Below are 23,286 nucleotides of genomic sequence, written 5' to 3'. Positions count from 1 at the left end.
CCCGTGTCCCCCACATTAGCAGGCAGACCCCCAACCACTGCGCCACCAGGGAGGCCCCAGATAAGTTGTTTAGATCTGTTTCTCTGTGTGTCAGGAATACAATTAGGTTTAAGAACACGCAAAGCTTACCCTAAGCCCAGCCCAGGGAGACAACACTTAACTAATGTCCTGGAATAGTTCCTGAATGGAATCAGTGTACTGAGGCTCTGTCAGGTTAATCCAAGACAGGCTAGGTTCAGACATGAATTCTCACAATAAGCCCAGACCTACAATGACCTTGGGGAAAAGGCAATAAGTTCTACTGGTGCTGTCACCCTTCAGGAAGTCACCTCATACCTGTACCTCTCTTTCATTATACTAAATATAGGCAAATGGCAATTTTCTAGTATTTTTAAAAATGATATTGAAACTTAAAATTTATAGTTATTTACTCTTCAAATTTTACTTTTTAAGATCTGAGAGTGATGGTGATAAGAAAAGCAGTTATGAAATTATATTAAATACCAAGTAACTAGGGAGATGACTATATTTACATTCAAAATAAACCAACAGTCATTTCATTATTATATGTAATTCCAAGTACATCAGCCAAAATGAAATCAGCATTATTTACAAAAATAACACTCCACTGGTCTTCTGAGATTGAAGCTAGAGAATCAATGCACTTCTGAGCCTAACTCATCTGGATTCAGGATATAAATGCCTGTATGTATGGTATGAAAAAAGAGATGATAATCTTGTATAGAGAAAAGATATATGAACCACTGGAGAGAAGAATTAATTTTCTTGAAAAGATTCTGAGCAATTATGAGAAACTGCATAAATTACTGTAATATTTATATAGCACTTTAATTTATAAAATATTCCTAAAATCATTTTTACTGATTCCATTTCATAGCTGCCCGGTATTTTATTTTATTATTTATTTATTTATTTATTTATTTTGGGGGTACGCGGGCCTCTCACTGTTGTGGCCTCTCCCGTTGCGGAGCACAGGCTCCGGACACGCAGGCTCAGCGGCCATGGCTCACGGGCCCAGCCGCTCCACGGCATGTGGGATCCTCCCAGACCGGGGAACGAAGCCGTGTCCCCTGCATCGGCAGGCGGACTCTCAACCACTGTGCCACCAGGGAAGCCCGCTGCCCGGTATTTTAATTGAGTACTTTTATTAACACAAATTTCACAAATGAAGAAAAACACAGTCAAAAAAAGTTAGGGACAGGATTCTAGGATTTTGAAAGTCCCTCACAGCAAAGCCTACTTACTGACATGTACTAAACACTCTCAAATGAAGTCTGGGAAACTGAGTCTGCAAAAAAAAATTTTTTTAAAAATAGGGCTTCCCTGGTGGCGCAGTGGTTGAGAGTCCGCCTGCCGATGCAGGGGATACGGGTTCGTGCCCCGGTCTGGGAAGATCCCACATGCCGCGGAGCGGCTGGGCCCGTGAGCCATGGCCGCTGAGCCTGCGCGTCCGGAGCCTGTGCTCTGCAATGGGAGTGGCCACAACAGTGAGAGGCCCGCGTACCGCAAAAAAAAAAAAATAATAAAAATAAAAACATTATCTATCAAGGTGAACAAAACCAAAGATCAATAGCTGCATACAGAGAAAAGAAAGCTAATTCTAAGTATAGCTGAAAACAGCTTCCTTAACATTAGACTATAAAGACACAAAAGCAATTCCCATACTTGGGACACTCTATAGAATGAATTAATGATCTGCCAGTAAGCCATATACATCCTTTATATGTTTAATTTCTCTAATTCACAAACGTTTCATCAAGGCATGAATTCAATCATTTCCTTTCTTCTGTTCTCTAATTGTATCAGGTACACCCTTCTATAGAATTAGAAAATCACCTCAATGTTTTCCATTTCTTTCAAATTTTCTTATTTTTATTAATGTCTAGTACTGAATTTGACTAACATCAGTCTCATTACTTTTTAGTTCAGATAAAGCAGCCTCATTATTTTATAGTTACCCCATGTTCAGAACTGGCCACACAGGCAAGAGACAATAAACTGCAAACCAACTATTCACATTTTAACTTACAAATTATCCTTTTACTTTCCTCCATTCAAAGATAGTAATGCTATTAAGATAATAAAAACCTTGGTAAATTCAACATTCATACCAAATAGTCTCTCTTCCAAATGAAAGGAATATGGTATATGAAATATCTATATTTCATTGTTTTTCTGGCAAACAATTTAGAAGAGATATAGGTAGTAGAATAATTTACCGGTTCCTATTATAGCCAAGAGTAACTGAGTTATTCTTGGCCTAATTCCAGGCCTATTAAAAAAATCAAATTTTAACCATTCAAATTTCTTTGGGCTATTTAAATTCCACTGCAGACTTTTGTTTAAAGCATCTTTATATAATACTTCATACAAGTGTCGAAAACTATGAATAAAACTAAGCTACTATTATTGAACCATGTTTTTATGTACTAAATTTTTATTTCTATAAAGACAGTACACAGTTGCGGTAACATGTGCATATTAAGAGGCCATACATCCTAAAAGAATGTCTCACTCTCTCACTCTTTACCCCTGTTGCTTACTCTGACTGCATTTATGTTGGTTACTTTTGCTGAAGATATTGTTATTTTGTGGTTTGGCTTATGTGGATAGATATGAGGGCTGATGCGGTGGTAAGGAATGGAGAGGGCAGAAGTCTTTGTTTACAGAGGTGGGTAAAACTGAAAACCTGAAGCCTCAAGACCTGAGTAAATGAGAAGTAAAAGTTGTTTTTTCCCTTCCCCTGTTATCCCACTCCTCAGAGACAGTCACTCATTATTAATAGTTGAATGTATATTTAAGGGAATCTGAAGTTATAAAAATTTTATAGAGGTACTAGGAATCATAAATAAGTCACAACTCACACCCAAAGAATAGAAGTCCCAGAAAAGACAGATTGAAATAATATTTCTTGGCTGGCCTGTAATTATATATCACATACATGGCTACAGGATTTAATAGTCACTTTTCAAGCCCCTTCATACAATCTTGGAAGACACTTTGGGGATAAATCTAGTCCAACTATCCCCAACTTCCACAACCTATAGATTTCTATCACAGCATCTACAGCACTTAAATAGTGAGGAGAGTCACTGGGCTTTGATGCCTAGCACAGTACCTGACATACAGTAGACGCTCAATAAATGTTGAACATATGAGTAAATCAACCATTAGATGCTTGGGTTCCTTCTATGAAGCCTCTCCCAAGTAACAGTCCAGTCTTTTATTTGAACACTTCACAAATGGGCTTTTTTTAACTTCCTAAGTCAGTCCATCCAGTCTCTCATCCTTTCTGACCGTTCATGGATTGAATTATACCATCATATATAATTCCAGAGATGTAATCTCATAGAAACAAAACTTTTCTATAATTATAATGACCCAACTTTCCAGATCAAAAATAGAAATCCATGGGGCTTCCCTGGTGGCGCAGTGGTTGAGAGTCTGCCTGCCGATGCAGGGGACACGGGTTCGTGCCCTGGTCTGGGAAGATCCCACATGCCGCAGAGTGGCTGGGCCTGTGAGCCATGGCCGCTGAGCCTGTGCGTCCGGAGCCTGTGCTCCGCAACGGGAGAGGCCACAACGGTGAGAGGCCCGCGTACCGAAAAAAAAAAAAAAAAATAGAAATCCATGGTCAGACAGAGGACATTTAGCCACTCCCTAGTCAATGTACATGCATTCAACTCTCCTACAAAATCCATTTCAAGAAGTTAACCATGGTGGCAATCAATCCAAAAAGTCCTTACCTTTCTACACTATTAAAGAACTCATCTGTTAATTACATGGATCATTCATTTTTCAATAGAGACTCTGAGTGACTCCATGAGCTTTCATAGTCACTCCAGGTGTACAAGGGCTCCAAATATTCAGGGGAACACTGGAAAAGTCACATGAAGCTACTATTTCAGGTAAGCTGCACTACTGAAATGTCTCAAGTCTTCATTGAGATTTTCATGATTCATAGTTCAAGCCCTCATATTTGCTTGAACTAATGCCAAAGCTTCCTCACTGGCTGCTGCCCCAGCCATTCTCCCTCCATGGCTCCCAAAGAGCACATTACTCCCCACCCTCAACCCTGGCAGTTTCTTGTCCTGCATCCCATATACCTCATCATGGCAGGTCAAGGCCCTTTATCACCTCACTTGTGCAGCTCATTTTCAGCCTCCTTCCTTTGCCCTAACATTCTGGATTACTTATTTAATACTCTAAATTTTGGTGTTTCACGCCTCTCTGCCTTCATACATGCTGTGTTTTTTGCTTGACACCCCTGCATCTCCTTCCAGCAAACTTATTCATCCTTCAAAGTCCTCTTATTTTTGAAAGTAATATATCTTCACCATGGTAAATAAAATTAGAAAATAAGAGTTGAGAAAATTGAAACACCCAATATTGCACTCCCCTGTCCTAGGCAGATTTATCTGTGTTCTCATTTGTGTACACAGCTCCACCACAATCACTTCATGTGGTTTAAGGTAAATGTTTAGATTTAGTGACAGGCCTTCACTGTCAACCTAACAGGTTGGTGCCAAATGTTTATCCCTGAGGTACAGCAGAAAGCCTGGAACTTAGCAGACACCTCACGGAACTGAAGGGCTGAAAGAACAGAATTAAGGCAAGGCAATCAACTGCTGGTCTGACTCTCATAGTACTGGTATTGGTAATTCCTGTAAATACAGCCAGAGGAATCCTCTTAATAGATGCTGACTAACAGATTACAAAAGAAGTACATGTGACTCTCTTTTTGTCCTGCTCCTTCTCTGTGCATTATTTTACACCCCCCACTCCTGCTCTTCTTCTTCTCAATGTCTGAAAAACAAGTCAATGAGGAAAGTCAGTATGTTGACAATCCCCTGGTATGAGGAAAGGCTGGTCTGTGTGACCAATAGAATATGGCAGAAATGATGATATGCCCCTTCTGAGATCAGGTTATAAAAGACAGTGTGGCTTCTACCTTGGTGGAGGGTGTTCTCTCCACCACCACCCCCGCCCCCTTCTCTGTCTCTTTCTCTCCTCACTCTCTGAAAAAGCCAGCTGCCATGTCAAGTATGGAAAGCCTACGTGGTGAGGAACTGAAGCCTCTGGCCAACATCCAGTGAGGAACTGAGGCCTGCCAACAACCACGTGAGTGGGCTTGGAAGTGGATCTTCCCATCCTGTCCAACCCTATGATGATTTCCCTGGCCTACAGCTTGGTAGCAACCTCATGAGAAACCCTGAGCCAGAACGATCAGACTAACCCACTCCTGCATTCCCAACCCTTAGAAAAAGTGCGAAATAATAACTGTTGTTTAAAGCTGCTAAGTTTGGGGTGATTTGTTACATAGCAAAAGGTAACATATAGGTGGTATTATTATTCTCCAGTCACATTTATAGTGTTTCCAAAGGTGATACTAAAATGAAGCACTGCCTTTCTAAAGGACTGTCTAGAACTAAGAGATCATGTGGTACAATCTGCCACGATATTCTGTAAGGAATAACCCGTCCAACCATCTCCCTACCAACAGTGATTACTCAACACCACATAAAACTGGTCACATTCTTTCCTACAGTTACTGTCATTCTGGACCAATAGTTAGATCTGTTTCAGAAGCAGTTCAAGTTACTTTAGTTTCCTTCTCTATCCTTGTTCATTTATGCCAGTTTAATTTTGCCTCTCCATTTGCTAATCAAAACATAATTTAGTATCTCCCCTATAAGCCAAAGTTTAGTCTTATTTTGCTCCCTATAAATCTATGTTGTTCAGCCTCTTTTTAGAAATGATTAGTAGTGGGCTAACTTCATAACTGTTTACCCCAGGGGGGAAAAAATCTAATTTCCAAAAATAACCCCAATTTCTTTTGAATCTAGCAAATTTATCCGTCTTTCAAAATATATCATCTAAAAAATTTATACATGCTATTTGATAACCAGTGGTTTCATGTATATGGATAAGGAAAGCCCTTAAACAAGGTTCACAAATCTATGCTAAGAAATAAAGAGAATTAAAGAATGCTGAAGTTCTCATCCGTTGATTTAATATGCCAACTATACCTGTAATACAGATAAACTTTTGCTTTGCCTATTTTTATAGTTCTTACATATTTTAAGATACCAGGACAATTTCCTTTCATATCATCATAAAGAGGAAACAAGCCTGAATGCAAAAGATATAAACTAACAAACTGTTTCCCATCAGAATATGTCCTAATTTAAAATATTCAGATAGAATGGTAATATGTTTTATCATACTGTCTAAGCTAGAGCACGTGATCAGAGCTGCAAGAGACCTAGAGAGACTATTTGGTGGTACTCCCTACTTAATGTGTCTGTAGTTAAGTTAGGGAAGTAACAACATCTGCTTGCAAAAGTAAACTCTGAATGTAGGCCTCAAGAAGAGAATCAAGATATATTTTTATCCCAAGCTCCCCAAAATGAAGGAGATGGTAAGTTCAATACCTTAGATACAAGTGTACAAGTGATGAGGCTGCTATTTAAGAGACCTTCAGTTAAGAAAAAGATTTTTTATTTAAAGATACCTGAAAATAAGGTCAAACTTATAATAGCAAATATAATATACAAGTCTTTCAAAAACTTGATAAGAGAAAATGTTGCAGATAGTGTAAGAGAACCATGAGAACAATTTTTGTGGACAGGACAGTATTGATGGGAGAGAGTAAAAAATACCAGGAGAAATGGAGCCGAGAGGGTTTAGAACCCTTTATGCAGGGAAGCACACCAGAATGCTGTTGGAAAAATGCATGAGCCAACAGTGAGTATATAGCATACTAGAGCCAAAGAAAAGAAGAAACTGAATCTGGGAAGGTGGAAAGAGGGAATGAATGGAAAGAGGAAGGTGGGGTGGAAAAAGAAATGCAGACAAGGGAGGGAGGCATTAGGATCTGCTCCTAGCCCAAAGGGGACCTCTGTTCAATTTGGAAAAGGATGCCCCTCAGAGAGGAAACAGCCCTACACAAAGATAAACAGTTTGGCTAGCAAAGTTTGGGTTAGATTTCAGCCCCAACTTGTTCCCTTGGCTAGGTCTCTTTATGCAGTGAATGACTTGTATAACTACACAAAACAGTCCTAGGAAAGAAGGAAAGACCAACTAACTATGATGAAGAAAGAGGCAAGCATTCATTTCTCTATTTAGAAGTGCAGGTAAATTCCTATAGAGCTGTACACAAAATCAAATTTTGTTACCTTTTCTTACTGTTTTACACCTGCGTGTGCAATTCTGTTCTAACTGAAAACATTTCAGCTCGCGGAACAATGCTGTTACTGGTGAGCTGGAAGAGACGGCTGCTAGCTGATGACGGCATTTAAGGAAACCTGGTACTCCCACGCATGTAAGGACAGATGGACCTGCTCGCGCCTGAGATGCTGCCTCCATATCTGGCTTTTGTGAGACTCACACAGTCACAGAGGGCACCAATGCTTACTGATAAGAACAGGGTAACAGGTGTCTCCAGCTAAATGCCCAAACTAAGAATAAAGAGTGAGTTTCCTCAAAATGTTCCTTTGCAGAAGGCCTGTATCACAATTGCCTTCAGCTACTTGTTAAAATGCAGATTCCTGGGCTCTCACTATCCCAAACCTACTGAAGCAGAAGTTCTGGAAGTGAGGCTGGGACTCTATTTTATAAACAAAAGACATTAAGCTTGGAAAACTACTATCAAAATTAAAATTAAATGTGAAGAAAATAGTTGGAAAACTACTGTTTAAAAGGAACATAAGGGCTTCCCTGGTGGCGCAGTGGTTGAGAGTCCGCCTGCCGATGCAGGGGACACGGGTTCGTGGTCCGGTCCGGGAAGATCTCACATGCCGCGGAGCGGCTGGGACCGTGAGCCATGGCCACTGAGCCTGCGCGTCCGGAGGCTGTGCTCCGCAACGGGAAAGGCCACAACAGTGAGAGGCCTCCATACCATTTAAAAAAAAAAAAAAAAAAAAAAAGGAACATAAAATATGACAAATTTCTGGGTGAAGGTTATGAAGGAGAAAGGAAACAAAGAGAATGATACTAGCAACGGTGTACCGTATAAAGTACAAACCATGAATGGTTAAATACATGCCATCCTCACCGTATTTATAATGTAGAGTTCAAAAATCTCTAGAATTACAAATTTTAAAAAATCATATTATATATACATACACAGATAGACAGCTCTTGTGGTCTAATTATAAATGTTATTATGAAATTAGGTCATGATGACATTTCACATATTAGGTTAGTATCCTGATAGAAAATCTCACTTCTTGAGAAATTTCACATTGGAAGATGGACTACAGAACTTAGTCCAGACATCATTCCCTATACCCATGTGCCAAACTTAGGCCTCTGTAGAAGAATCTTAGTTGATCAACTATTAGTCCTTTCTTAATAGCACCTTGAGTGGATGACAGAAAAATGACAGGAGCAAATCACTTACTGCTGTAAGGGGTCCTTCTGCTTGTGCCTCCATTGGACTTGTGGGTGTCACTGCAATAAATTGACTACCAGCTCCAGCCTGGAGTTCCAGCCTATCTGCATATTGTTCTGAAGCAGCAGTGGCAGGGCACTTCCCAGAAACTGCTACGATCACACCTGAGGTTTCCTTCTTTAAATGATCATTTTCTGCCCAAGGACCCAATCGGAGCTTTTCATCTTGAGGCGATTCCTCTAGGACTTGAAGGACTTCGGGGTCCTCATCGGAAGGGCTTCCAGTTGTTTTATGGCCTAAAGCCTCATTTGTCCTAAAATCCCGAAGGTCCTGTTCCTTATCCACAATCACCCATTCTTTGGAGTCAACCTCCTGCTTGCAGGAGCTCAGGTTAACGGCTACAAATCCATTGCTTCCACCACCATCTGCCTGCTCAGGGGTGTTGGCAGAGGCAGGCTTGGAAGCATCTGGAAGATACTCTTCATCATAGTGCCAGATGTGGTCAGTACGGGACACAGCAGGAACACAAGGCTTATGAAGCAGAGCAGGGAGAACAGATTCCTTTCCTTCACTGGAATCTTTCTGCATTTTCTCCAAGCTTAAGAAAATGAACACAAGTTACTTAATTGTCCTAGGGAGAATACTTATTATATAGCCTATAAGTTCTATACAGAACTAATATTTACCCACAGAGGAGAAAAAAACAATATGGATAAAGCATAAGGAACATTTCACGGGTGGATAACGCTCTGCTCCACCTGTCATATCCTGTTTTGGAAGACGGAGCCCGGAGGAGGAAGACGTCTCTCCTGCTGCTGGGCAGGAAAGAAGCCTAACCAGGTTAACCAGGGTGACTTGTGTGATCCAGTTCACCTTTGCTTTGCCAATTCAATCACACTGCCCTCTGCTCACTGCTCTGCTCTGAGGGACTGAGGGACAACTTACCCAAGGGGCTTTTGCCTCAGCAGAGGCCCTACAAAAGGAAATGAGGAAGCTAATACACATCAGGCAAATACTTTCTGCATTTGTTTTGTCTTCAGAGAGGTATATAAATGTATACTCATTCAAGTAAACTCCTCCAAAGACAGGTCTAAGCAATAGTGTGACTGGTGGTATTTGGCTGCACTGGCTTCTGAGAACTGCTCTCACCTGCAGGGAAGCAGTTTAAGCAATACATATTTGTTCCTCTCCTTAAGTTTGTAATTAGGTGCTTCACTTCCTTCAACTGCTCCCTATTCATTCTAGGTTCTGGCTTGAGTTCATTTTCTTGGAGTACTTCTGTTCTCTGTCTTATCTCTCAGCTCTTCCCTCAGCATGGACTCTCTTTTTAGTTACATTCTTTTGTTAGACTAATTTTTTCCCAAACTAAGCTTTTATCCCTATCACACTTTTGTTTTTATTCCCAATCTCATGCACAACTGAAAATGTTTAAACACTGCCCCAGTCCATCCTTTTGATCATATCATCGTGTAGACACAAGCTTACATCACATAGCTGTGAGACTGAATGAGTACCATATGAAGAATACACAGCTATGAAGTGCTGTTTAAAATGGAAGCTAGATTGGACTAGGCCAGAAGTGGCTGAATTATCTTCAGACACAGTAACTATTATGTTAGTTAAATACATGGTCCTTCTAACTTCATATTTCTTTGCCAATAGTAGCCACTGGGGATGTACAATTGAAGGATGTGACTATTATTAAAGTCACTCAGGTCTTAATATTACTAAAGCCTTCTATAATTCATAAATATATCCCAAGTTCTTTTTAAAGTTTCATTTCAGTCTTTTGTTATCAAAATTGGAGATAAGGGGCCTTAGAACCATGAACTACAAACAGTCGTTACCTATGTATAGCTCTCTAAAGTTCCAACTTTCCTTCTTTCTAGGTAGAATGATAAATATTCATGTCTCTTTTTCCTACAGCATTTACTCATAGAAGGCCTTCATTAAATTGAATTCAACTGCCTATCACTTGTATATAAACTACTTTTTCCCCTACTTCATGTACTCTTCCTTCTTCTTGCCTAATACCATCTTTTTCATGCCCTCTCTTACAATGCATCTTCTCCATTCCAATAAAAGAGATCATCTTCCAAACAAAATCACTTCAAAATGTTCATTTAATTCATACCTAGTCTTACGAAGTTTCCAGCTCCCACAGCCAAAGGCTATATGTTATAGAACTTGTAATAATATCAGAAGGCAAGTCACATTAAGAATGAGGATGTTAACTAAAAACATGGATAAAGATGACAGCTTAATCAAATCAGTGCTACAAAAATGTAAAAACTCCTTATCTGAAAAACTTTACATAATAGAAAGTAATAATATCAATAGTGTTTTAGTTGCTTTAAAAAAAAGAAAAAGAAAAAGAAAGCTATTTTATACCAGGTCTCAATAAACTTGTCAGTATCTGGCTTTGGCTCCAGCACCAAACGTTTTTCCAGTTCAAAGCTGTGGATGGAACGTAACTTTCGCACCAACGGAACATCTCTGTCTGGCTGAGTAATCTCTGAGCGGACACGAATTGGTGAACCAAGGCTTGGAGCATTCAGAATACCATTTGCTTGACCATGGCTGTTCTCCTCTTCAGTAGCAGCCTAGCAAAACATAAAAGGAAACCATGAAAAACATTCTAGTCACTATAAATGATAGGAATCATTGAAGTCTTTCAAAATAATATAAGCAAATGATTGGGGGTTTTTTCAGAAGATTAGGATATTTTGGCTAGTGTAATTCATTACATACTTGTCTATTAACCCTTTATTAAATAAGTTTTCTAAATTTATTCTCAGTTTCAGTATTTTTAGTGTTTTATATTTTGGTACAAAGATAAACAGACTGAAAACGTTTAACAACCTTGGCTTTTTGTATTATGTCTAACTAAATGTTTGCAGGACCTTATTCCACTAAACCAAAATTAAACCTGGAGAGGACATTCTCTTTGAGACATAAGTAGTCTCACAAGAGGTAGGAGAGGTTGCCAAGCCTGAATACTCCCTGTCTCAGTTCCTCTCTAAAAACCAACCAAACAACAACAAGAAAACTAGAGCTAGGACAATAAGCAGCTAGGTAGAGCAGAAGGCAGCTGAGAATGAGGCAGCCCAGAGGGGTGGAGGTGCCTAAGGACAGAGGATACAGTAGCACTATTACCAGGGAAATTAAGCTTTACACCAGCAGTAGGGAGAGAGAGGAAGTCTGAATGTCTATTCTGATTAGAGACCCTCAAGAATGCCCAGTTGGTCTTAAACTGGGGGTGCTCTCTGGCTACCAGGAGAAGCAGAAGACAATCTTCTCCGAAGGAAGGTTTCCCCAACCCCCAATTTAGGCCTACAGGACTCCCACGAATTATTAATTAATGAGTAAAACACTAAAGGTAGTCAAACATATAAGAAGGCATGCCACCATGACCAAGAGTCAGCAGAAATGATAATAATAATTTTAAAAAATGTTTGTAACTCCCAAAGACTTCAGGTATCAAACTTGTTCAGATACAGCATATAGAACAGTTATGCATAAAATGTTTAAACATATAAAGGTCAACAAAGGATTACTTGGAATTAACTGATGAATTTAATTTAAATATTCAATTAAGTTGTTAAACAGCAAATTAGCCACAAAAGGCCAAAGTTATTAATTCATGAATAAGAAGACATAGCAAAAGAAATTACCTAGAATGAAGCACAGCAAGATAAGAAGAAAAATATAAAAAATGATATTAAGAGATGACAGAATAAAAAGATCTAATATATGTTTACTTAATTGGTGTCCCTGAAAGAGAGAACAGAAAGAATGAAGAGGTGACAATATTTAGGTAGAGAACAGCTGTGCATTTCCCAGAACTGATTAAAAAAAGAAGTATGTGTATGCTTATATATGTCATAGTTAAAGTGCAGAACACCAAAGACAAGGAGAAAAGCTTAAAAGTAGCTGGGGGAATGGTCATCTACCAAAAAAAGAAAGAAAAAACAGTAGACTTCTGAACACTAATAATTGAAGACAGAAGAAAAATAACTGTCAATCAAAAAATTTGAAGGCAGCAGAAACTATTTTTAAAGAATAAGCCTGAAATACATACATTTACAGCTAGGTAAAAATTGAAAGAGTCCTCTATCAGAAGACCTCAACCAAAGAAACTTCTAAAGGGAATATTTCAGGAAGAAAAATGATTGAGTTGGGGACTTCCAAAATTGCAAGGAAATGGTAAACATCTATGAAAATTCCATATAAACATTACTTGTATAAAAGAATACCACTAATAATCTAATTTACATAATTTTTAAAAGGAAGGAATTAAAAAATGAAAATAATTAAATGTAGATTAAATAGTGATAACATGTGAAAGAAAACTAATTAAGACCTATGTCAAGTGCCACTACACTCTGTCACATACACAAACACCCATATGGGCTGACAACTGACAATGTCACTAGAGAATTTTTACTAAGAACAGTTTGCTCCTGGTGTTTACTATAAAGGCAGCCACAGGTGACATTACAAAAATCTGACACTGACTTCCTGACTACTTTTCACTACTTATTCCTGATTACTACTAGTCCAGATAGTGCTAACCAACAACCAGACCACAGGGCAGCATATCACATCTATGCAGAGAATGTTCCTGCAAATGACTCCCATTACTGAAAGTATATACTGTTAATTTTTAAAAATTATATACTTTAAAAATATAGTATATATTGTCCAAAGATAGGCCAAGCTCCTCAGACGTTGTCACAGAAGATTCTTTTCAAGATATATTTCCCATTCACAAAGCAGGACTAGCAAAGTTTCTATCAATCATGTTAACAGATATGAGCCGGGAGTCTCATTTTACACCTATAAATTTAACCTCCTTCCCAACTAAATAATTATAAAAACACAGGAAGTACCAAAAACTAACTGATTTGTAATTCATTGCCCCTCCATCCCATTAATCATCATCTTCCATGAAAATGGAAATGACAGGAAACAGTAAGATCAAAGGGAAATTTGGGGATAATCTACCCAAAGACTACTGAAAATCATTTAATTCAGAAGTCTATATTTCTCCCCATACTTACAAGTGGACCTGTTTACAATCCTAATGAAGAAAAAATCATGTTATTCAACATCCACTTTGTCAGCTCATGACCAGTTTGATGCTTTCCACTTCTAACCCTCATTTCCCTGCCTCCATTTGAGATAGTTTTCAGAATGAACACTCAGCTCCATTGGTCTACAATATGGAAGGGGCCCAGTCTTGTCATTCTACTTGGAAGGACCATTAACTTCTGTTCTATAGATGTCTCTTCTTTTAGACTCCGTGTCTGGTTATTTTTTTAAAACTACCTTCATCTTTTCCACAAAATACAAGATGAAGATTAATTTTTGGTGTCCATACCTGAGCGTTATGAGCAAAATTAGACAAAAATATTGCAATTACAAATATATAAATAACTAGCAACACAACGTTCTACTTCTCATTCAAAATTGAGAATCATGATACTTTGCTACATCAATAGGAGAAAAATAATAAGACACTGAGAGATATCACTTCCTATGCAAGAAAAACACACCTTACAAATCCCAAGCTTTATCTTATTCCTATTGGTATCCATCTCTTCCCAGACATCCTTCTCCTGGGGACGAGGGTGTCCCAGAGATCCAGGCAATTTATCTGGTGACACACCAACAGGGATGCCATTCTCTCCATCACTAAGCTGTTCATCTGGAAACACCTCATCTGTATTTTCTCGAAGCAAGTCTCCTGGGATGGGAGTGGCATTGGCAATTCTGAAAATGAGGAATGAAAATAAGGCAGAACTTAAAAACACCAGAATTAAAAATTACTATGGGACTATCCTACATTTTGTTTCTGGATTTAAATGATGAAGTCTATACATAATTAAGAAAGTAAAACAAAACAAAAAACCTCAGAAACTTAGGGCACACCAATTCTACAAACTAAAAATGCATTTTTTTTTTTGGCCACACTGTGTGGCATGTGGGATCTTAGTTCCCCAACCTGGGACTGAATCCGTGCCCCCTGCACTGGGAGCACAGTCTTAACCACTAGACCACCAGGGAAGTCCCTAAGACTGCATTTTTGTTTTGTTTTTTATTTTTTTTAACATCTTTATTGGAGTATAATTGCTTTACAATGGTGTGTTAGTTTCTGCTTTATAACAAGGTGAATCAGTTATACATATATCCCCATATCTCCTCTCTCTTGCGTCTCCTTCCCACCCTCCTTATCCCACCCCTCTAGGTGGTCACAGAGCACCGAGCTGATCTGCCTGTGCTATGTGGCTGCTTCCCACTAGCTATCTATTTTTAAAACTGCATTTTGATCAACAGAATTTTCAAGCTGATTTAAAAATACAAATAACTCCCTAATTTAGCAATCACTTTAAAAGTTAGAAACCTTTCATTTATTTTGCAAGGATTCTTTGTGAATTTTAATATTTTCTATTCTTTACCTATTTTTCTTAGAGAATAACAAAAACTATAAACAGAAAAATGTTAAGTGTCATAATGATATAAGCAGGTATCAGATCAATCAGTTACGTTTTATTTTTTAAATAGTGCACTATATGCATTTGCTTTTTCATTTACAGACTTTTTACTAAGTACCTATTACATGTAAGGCCCTAGGGACATAAAAAGAAGAAAGGAAATTCTTGCCCTCTAGGGGAAACTAGAAATTCTGCAATTATACAGTTCATATGGTCCTGTATGAACTGATTATGAACAAATAGAAAATATTAATTGGCACTTGTCTATATGTTCTTTCAAAGCAATTCCATGTCCTATTTACATAGTTGGTCATCTCTCCCTTAGACTTCTGGCCCATGAGGGGCTTTTCTAGTTCTCAGCTATCACTCACTAAGTGATCAGGTCCCTGCTGGCTCTAATGTTCTATAACTAGTATGTTCTACTCTACATACTAGTTGTTGGGTTTTTTTTTTTTAAATATTGCTGACTGAACACAACATTCAGCACACAGTGAAACCTTTTCTTAGCATTATCTGCACTGTCTAAAAGCAGAAAAAACCACCTTCAGTAGATTATATTATGAGTGGGAAAATAGACATCTTCTCAGTGTACCACTCTAAGGGCAATGGTTACACCCTGGCCCAGGTGTTATAAATATGTCATGATTTAGAACCTGCTGCATAAAAAAATTAAATTAAAAAAAAAAAAGAACATGATTTTTCAGGGACTTGTTCCACCTGATTTGATGACCTTCACTACCACCACTCTCAATGTTAATCTGGAAAAGCACTGATAATGGCTCCCAGGGAAAAACCCTACAGCCTTGTAAAGTACTCCCTGTAGTTCTGACACTGGGATACAGTGGAAAGGTAGTTTGACCCAAAATAGTTCAAATGAAAGGATTTAATATAAAAGTAATTAAAGTTCAGAAATAGACTACTTAAAAGATATATTTTTCAGATATAAGTTCAATATAATTTGTTTATTGACATAAGGAATTATAATGGACACTAACCTACATGTGCTATGTGGTAATCCAAATGTTTACTGAAAGAATTCCCTCTATTCCTGAGAAAAGGGAATGGCAAAGGAGGAATATTTGAATTCAGGAAGCTCAACCTACTGGCTCCACATTTTTTCCCCCATTTTAGTCACTCAATGTTCTTCCAAATCCTTTTTTCCCTAGCCTAGCTACGATTCTGCTTCTTTCCAGCTACCCCAATTGCTTAGCATTTCCTCCTTCCATCTCTCAGGAAACAAACCACACCTCCACCTATGAAACTGCCTCCATTTTTACTCTATCCTAGTTTCCCCCTTATATCGTGTGCTTCAGTGTAAGAGCACACACTTCAAGGAACGTTTCCATCTTCTCCACACAGGCTACCTCCCACATGACTCAAGTTCCTCTCAGCATTTATTCCACCAGTTTTATTCCTTGCTTAATTATTATTTTCTTCCTTCTCCTGTAACTCTGATCCAAATCGGGAGTTTGAGATATGGAAAGAAAGCATTCTTGCCCAAGACAATTATATTATGTTCAGGAATAAGTATGATAAGAAAGATATATGTGGGAGTATTATTAGCACATGGCCTGTGTTTGCAGGCAAGGTATAAATTACAGAAGCAGATTAAGGGAAAAAATTAAGAAGATATATGGAAGAACTGGACAGATGTCAAGAGAAGTAATAAGATTGGACACCCTTTTCATATGCCCGTCCCCATAATCTAAGGTAGGGGTCAGCAAGTTAGGGCCTGTGAGCCAAATCTGGCCTGTTCACCTATTTTTGTAAATACTGTGTATGTCACACAGGCATGCTCATTCATTTACATACTGCCTACCTCTGCTTTAGCACTACAGTGGCAGCAGTAGTGGTGACAAACAGCAGAGCCCACAAATATTTATCTGGCTCTTAGTGAACGATAAGGCTTGCTGACTCCTGATCTAAAGCATCCTCTTACCTTTTCCTGAACTTACTTTCTCCCTCTATTAAGAACTAAGAGTTGTGGGACATAAATTATCATTTTTTCTCTTTAACACTGATTCTCTAGGGCTTTCCAGGTATTCTACCATATCATCTGCAAAAAGAGATAACTCAGAGGTCAGCAAACTTTTTCTAAAGGCTCAGATAGTAAATGGTAGGCTTGTGGGCCTAATAATTTGCAGGCAAGATGGATGCTAAAATTAGTAGGCAAATGTATGGAAAAACAAGTTCATTCGAATAGTCTCAAAGTATCTTCTCACAAGATACTTATTACTTACAAAGGGAAAAATAGTAACTTTATATAAAGTGGAAAACCTAACACAACCATAACCAGATTACCAACATTAATATCATCAGTAATAAGACATCTTGACATTATATATCTCCTTATTCAATGCCATCGATTTTCCTCTTATCTTGGCTTTAAATGTATACCACAGATTCTTTTTTTTTTTTAAGAACTTCTTTTTTAAATTAATTAATTTATTTATTTTTGGCTGCGTTGGGTGTTCGTTGCTGTGTGCGGTGCAATGGGGGTTACTAGTTGCAGCGAGTGGGGGCTACTCTTTGTAGTAGTGCACGGGCTTCTCACTGCGGTGGCTTCTTTTGTTGCTGAGCACTGGCTCTAGGTGCGCGGGCTTCAGTAGTTGTGGCACACGGGCTCAGTAGTTGTGGCTCACAGGCTCTAGAGTGCAGGCTCAGGAGTTGCGGTGCACAGGCTTAGTTGCTCCGTGACATGTGGGATCTACCCAGACCAGGGATCAAGCCCATATCCCCTGCAATGGCAGGTGGATTCTTAACCACTGCGCCACCAGGGAAGTCCCTATACCGCAAATTCTGATATGTATTGTTTTAATTATCATTATTTTCCTATAACTTCACTTTGTATTTTCCCTTTCACCCAAGAGTAGTTTAATTGGAGGTTTTTAAGTTTCCAGGTAGAAGGGCCTTTGACATTTTTGTTTTTGTTAGCAATTTCTAGTTCTATTACAGTGTGATCAGACAGTGTAATATTTCTGCTTTATGGAACAACTTATATGTTTTTTGGTGACCTGATAACTGATCAATTTTTGTGAATGTCCCAGGGGTACTTGAGCAGAAGGTATAACCTCTATCATCAGGGTGTAGATATTGAAAAATATGCCTAAGATCTACCTTATTGATTGTGTTGTTTGTCTTCTATTTCATATTCTTTGTTCACTTGAATTCAGTCTTGAACTGAGTTGTATATTAAAATCTCCAATTACTAGTGTGTTTCTTTGTCTCCTTTAATCTCTCATAGTTGTTGCTTCCTAAAAATGACTGTTGTGATTCTGGTGACAATATTAATAAATACTATGTCCCACTTGTGAACTTTGACACTTAACATTAAAAAGTACACTTCCATCTCTATAACTTTTAAAGCTTTATTTTGGCTTGAATTCTACATTGTCTGATATCAGGATTGTTATTCTCTTCTGACCGTTTCCATTTTTCTGGTTTATCTTTGTCCATCCCTTTCTGAAACATGTTTTTTAAGGTATATCTCTTGTATACAGCATATGTATACAGCTATATAAACCAAACTAAAAATCTTTTTCTTTTAATAGATGTCCCCATTCATATTTATTGCTATGACTGATATGTTTGGTCTTAACTCTGTCACAGTATTTTATAATTATGTGTATTTTGTCATATTTGCTATATTTCTTTCTCTACCAGATGAGTATTCTTTGTACTTTAATCTATAAACTTTTAAGAATATATATTTTAGAAGGTTTGCTTTTTTGTTCTAATGGTCATCTTTGGACATTTACCTTTTTAAATGCTCTTAGTCCCCTGTTTCCTTACTTAACCTTTTGCTATTGAGTTTCTCAGTTTTAATTGGTATTGTTTTGCTTTTCTTCTTCAGGGACTCTAACAATATGAATGCTATTCCTTCTCTGCCTTCCATTGGCACTACTTTCTCTCTAGCCCTTTTGAATGATTTATTTTCATTCTCTTGGGGCTTTTCCCCGACTTTATTCAATGCCCTTTATTAAACTTTCATTTGCGTCTACTGTCCTTTGCGCACTTTGTGATTTATTCAATTGTGAGATATCTTTTTATTCCATTTCTTTCCTGAGTTCAACGGACTATCATTTCATTGTTTCCTCCATCTTTTCCTTTTCTTTCTTCTCTCCATCCCCACACCACACTCACTCTATTTCTTAGTTTTCAAATTTCTGATCCAAGGTGGTTATCCATATCTTCAATGCATGAACATATTCAGTTCCATTTGGGGTTCTATCTTATAATTTCCTTTTTCATAGTTGTTTATTCCTGAGAGGAAATTTCCTTAGTAAATATGTGTTAGATTTTCTTGAGTTTTTGAAATAACACTTTATGGATATTTACAATATTTTTCTTGTTCATTTTTGTGGCATTGGAATGTTTTACAGGATTCATAGATTAACTGGTGCCCTCCTCTGTCAGTATAGCAAAATCCAAACACTTCAGTGGATTTTTATTTGGTCAGAGGAGATATTGTGCATCTTCTGATTTTATAGTTCTCTTTTCTTATAGGTAATTAAATTTTATTTCTCCTTTTGCCCTTCTGTAATTATTCATTTATTGCCTTTCAGCTCCAAATTCATCCTTTTTGCCTATTCTGTGAAAGTGGATCTGTGTCCTTTAACTCTTTTCCTTTGCCAGCTGGCATGGGAGTTTTGTCAGTAGAAGGCACTGGAGAGACCCTGCAGGAGGAAAGGGTTTTGCTTTGGGTTCCACTGTGCAGCTTGTCAAGCTTCTCCAGCATGTGTGGCTTTCCCCGTGCCTGTCTCCTGCAGTACACAGACAGCAGCAATCAATATCTTCCCAGAGCAACGCCTACTACCCATAAGTTTTGTAGCAGAGTGTCTCTAGTAAGACACTTCCAGTAAATCGTTTTCTCTGGCACTCCGGAGGGCAGATTTCCATCAAGTTCCAGAGGGCAGATATTTCAGCAAATTCTACCAGTATGGCATTAGAGCAACTTCCCTGCCATCCAATGAGTGAGGACATACACTCACCAACAAGGTCAGAACTCAGCCCTGGGTGGGGACTGAGGGAGCTTTTCCTTGGATGCTTAATTCAGCCCTAGGAGTAGGAGCTGCACTTTATATTTGCTATTCCTGTATTCTTTACGGTTCTCTCTACTTTTTCAATCCCACATTATTCCATTTTTGTGTTATAGGTAATAATTCTTGGTATCATCTTTCCCTGTTCAAATTACTATGTAGTTTCTCTCTCCTGATTGGACCCAAACAGATATGTGTTTTTTTCCTTCACCATTCAACTGACAAAGGGCATTTCTCCCTTTTTGTCTTTTTTCTTCCTCAGAAGCTACATGTTTTGAATCATGAATATTTTTATCTCCCTGTAGTTTATTATCTGATCTACCCGGATACTTTTTAGTATTTTCATTCTTCGGATGGATTTAGTCTTTCTGATGTTCGTTTTAAATCAACCTTAAGTCCCAGGGCTAACTTTCCTCTTCCCACAGTTTTTATTGATCTGCCTTCAGTAAGCTTTGTGGCAGGACTGGGTGAGGCAGGAGCATAAGAGATATTACATAAGGCCTTAGGGTTTTGTTTTTTTCTCTTTTTACTCACAGTTAGTTTGATTTGGGCATCCTTTGTCTTCAAATTATGCTGAGGGCATAGCTTTTATGTAGTTTTATTTTTCCTTTCTTATTATTCTATCTTATTTTAGGAAAAAACTTTGGGATATGGGAACTTAAAATCTATTCATTGACTTCGGCTACCCTGAAGTGTTATCACCTGGATTTCTGCAAATGTGAGATTTATTTCTAACAACAATCAAAGGAGAAGGAGGACAAAAGCATTTAAGCAAGAATCAAAATTTCTACATAGGCTCCCGCTCACTAATCTTTATCTAAAGTTGGATGGTTCACTCAGAGTTAGAATTATTTCCTCATTTGTAAAATGGGGTGGCTGGAATAGTGCAGTGAGTCCCAAACTCAGATAAGCATGAGAAACATCTGATGCATATGGACTTCTGTGCCATACCCCTAGACATTCTGATTCAGTAGGTCTGGGGTGAGTCCTACAAATGGGTATTTTAAACAAACATCTGTGGTGATTCTACTATAGCTAGTCAAGGTCTCACATTTAAGAATTCTTAGACTAACTAATCAGGGATATCATCTCCAGTTATACGAGTCTGCGTAACCTTTTCTGATTCAATAAGCTCTAGTGATCTCATCTCATTGTAAAAACAAAGCAATGGATTAGTGATAAAGTGTTCCAATTAGCTCATTGTATGATGATTTTTCCCTATTTACTTTTTCTTTTAAACCAACTAGAGCAGGTAAGAAAAAGGGAGGGGGGGTCAGAAAAAAAAGACAATCCCCCCCAAATAGAAAAACAACAAACAGGGCTTCCCTGGTGGCGCAGTGGTTGAGAGTCCGCCTGCCGAGGCAGGGGACACGGGTTCGTGCCCCGGTCCGGGAAGATCCCACATGCCGCGGAGCGGCTGGGCCCATGAGCCATGGCCGCTGAGCCTGTGAGTCCAGAGCCTGTGCTCCGCAACAGGGGAGGCCACAACAGTGAGAGGCCTGCGTACCGCAAACAAAAAAAAAAAAAAAAGAAAGAAAAGCAACTGTATTTAATGTATATAAGGAAAACAAATCAAAAAACAAACAAAAAAACCCCCCAAGAAGATGGAAATACACTAACCTCTTCCTAATACACCTCGAAAATTAATCACTTTCATAAGAGGAGTAGCTATACGTTTTGTTCCCACTAAACTTAAGCACAGTGTAGTCAGAAATAATTGTGGCTTGTTCTTGTTCTGGGGTCCCATCTATTCTTTTTTTTTTGTGGTACACGGGCCTCTCACTGTTGTGGCCTCTCCCGTTGCGGAGCACAGGCTCCGGACACGCAGGCTCAGCGGCCATGGCTCACGGGCCCAGCCGCTCCGCGGCATGTGGGATCTTCCCGAACTGGGACACGAATCCGCGTCCCCTGCATTGGCAGGTGAACTCTCAACCACTGCGCCACCAGGGAAGCCCGCCCATCTATTCTTTAGTAGTAAATGCAACAAATGCCCCTTCTCATTTTGAAGAAAATCTGCTGTACATCTGACATTAACGAGTAACACAAGCTCTAAGCTGCCACTTCACGGTATAATCTTTAAGTACTTTCTAAGAAAAGTAAATCCAAACAAAGGCATATATAAGAGCAATGTTAATTCAAGGAAACCCATAGGCACCCCTATGTCTTAGCATTTGGTCATCTGAAGGAACCTGGATGGCATAAAAGACATTTCTGCTAATATTGATACAACACATCTAGGAAAGACACTGATGAACCACCTGTTTAGGACATACCCAATTGCCGCAGGGGTCAAGCGGGTGTGCAGCTGAGGAGTGGCAGAAGTAGTGGTGGTGGTGAGGGAGCCATCAGTTCCAGTCTTCTCCCAGTCGAAAGGGTCACTCTCAATTACTCCAAAGGTCTTGATGCTGTTGTCAAACACGGATGCAAGAAGCTAAACCACGAAAGGAAAAAACTAGAGTAAGCCAACAGTAAACATAATCACTTTATTCTATAAGAGACAGCACCTCAGACTCTTAAATTAGTTTAGCAGTATGACTTTTTTTAAAAGCCTGATGATACAAATAGGGGAATTTGAATAAGGATTATATATGGATGATAATATTCAATTAATATTGATTTTTCTCAGTTGAGATACTGGTTTTTAGTTATGTAGGATAATGTATTTTTTCTTGGAAGATAAATAATGAAGCGTCATACTTAAAACCTACTTTCTGATGGTTTGGCAAAAGGAAATGTGTATTGTATGTGTATGTGTGCATTCAGTTTCAACCACATGATCACTTTTTTGTGTGTGTCAAAAAGGGGCACATATGGTTCAACTTAAATAAGTGACCGGGTTAACAGGTGGTATATCTAGGTTAAGAGGCATATAAAAGTTCATTGTGCTGCCTTAGAGTTTTTTTGTGGGTTTGAAAAATTCTTAAACTGTGTGTGTGCACATGAATTATCAAAAAGAAATCTGCTCTATTATTTTATTTATATTATATATTATTCCATTTTTGTCTTTAAATTCCAAAAGTCTAATGTAATATTGAGAAAGATCTCATAAAGACCTTCCTTTATGTTTGACAGTATGCAACATTTTCAATTTTATGATTAAAACTGGATTAATATCTCATCATTTCTCTTACTCTGTTAGTATCCTATCCTCAGAGATTCATCGTGTACATTTCCTGTCCCAGACCTGAAATCAGCACTTCTTCACTGGAGGATTTTTTACAAAGGTCTGTTTTAGGCTTTAAAGAGATTACTCTGGCTAAGAAGTGGAGAACAGATGCCATAAATAGGAGGGGGATGAAGGTGCTAGGAAGAGATGACCATTTAGGAGGCTACT

At 38.5% G+C, this 23,286-nt stretch overlaps 1 protein-coding gene across 1 annotated transcript in view; it reads right to left on the bottom strand.

Annotated features, from left to right (window-relative positions):
* Window positions 1-23,286, bottom strand: part of TTBK2 (tau tubulin kinase 2) — a gene marked incomplete at its 3' end in the record, with an annotated part of 114,693 nt that overhangs the window by 5,871 nt on the left and 85,536 nt on the right. Inside the window, exons 9-12 of the mRNA XM_079698786.1 lie at window positions 22,226-22,383; window positions 13,975-14,191; window positions 10,808-11,019; window positions 8,426-9,014 (exon numbers count right to left, since the gene is read on the bottom strand). Coding sequence (XP_079554912.1) covers window positions 8,426-9,014; window positions 10,808-11,019; window positions 13,975-14,191; window positions 22,226-22,383 — 1,176 coding nt within the window. The remainder of the gene's footprint in view (window positions 1-8,425; window positions 9,015-10,807; window positions 11,020-13,974; window positions 14,192-22,225; window positions 22,384-23,286) is intronic.

This window comes from Hyperoodon ampullatus, assembly GCF_949752795.1.
Source record: "Hyperoodon ampullatus genome assembly, chromosome: 3".
Classification (NCBI taxonomy): Eukaryota; Metazoa; Chordata; class Mammalia; order Artiodactyla; family Ziphiidae; genus Hyperoodon; species Hyperoodon ampullatus.
This window is presented reverse-complemented; position numbering and strand designations above follow the sequence as displayed.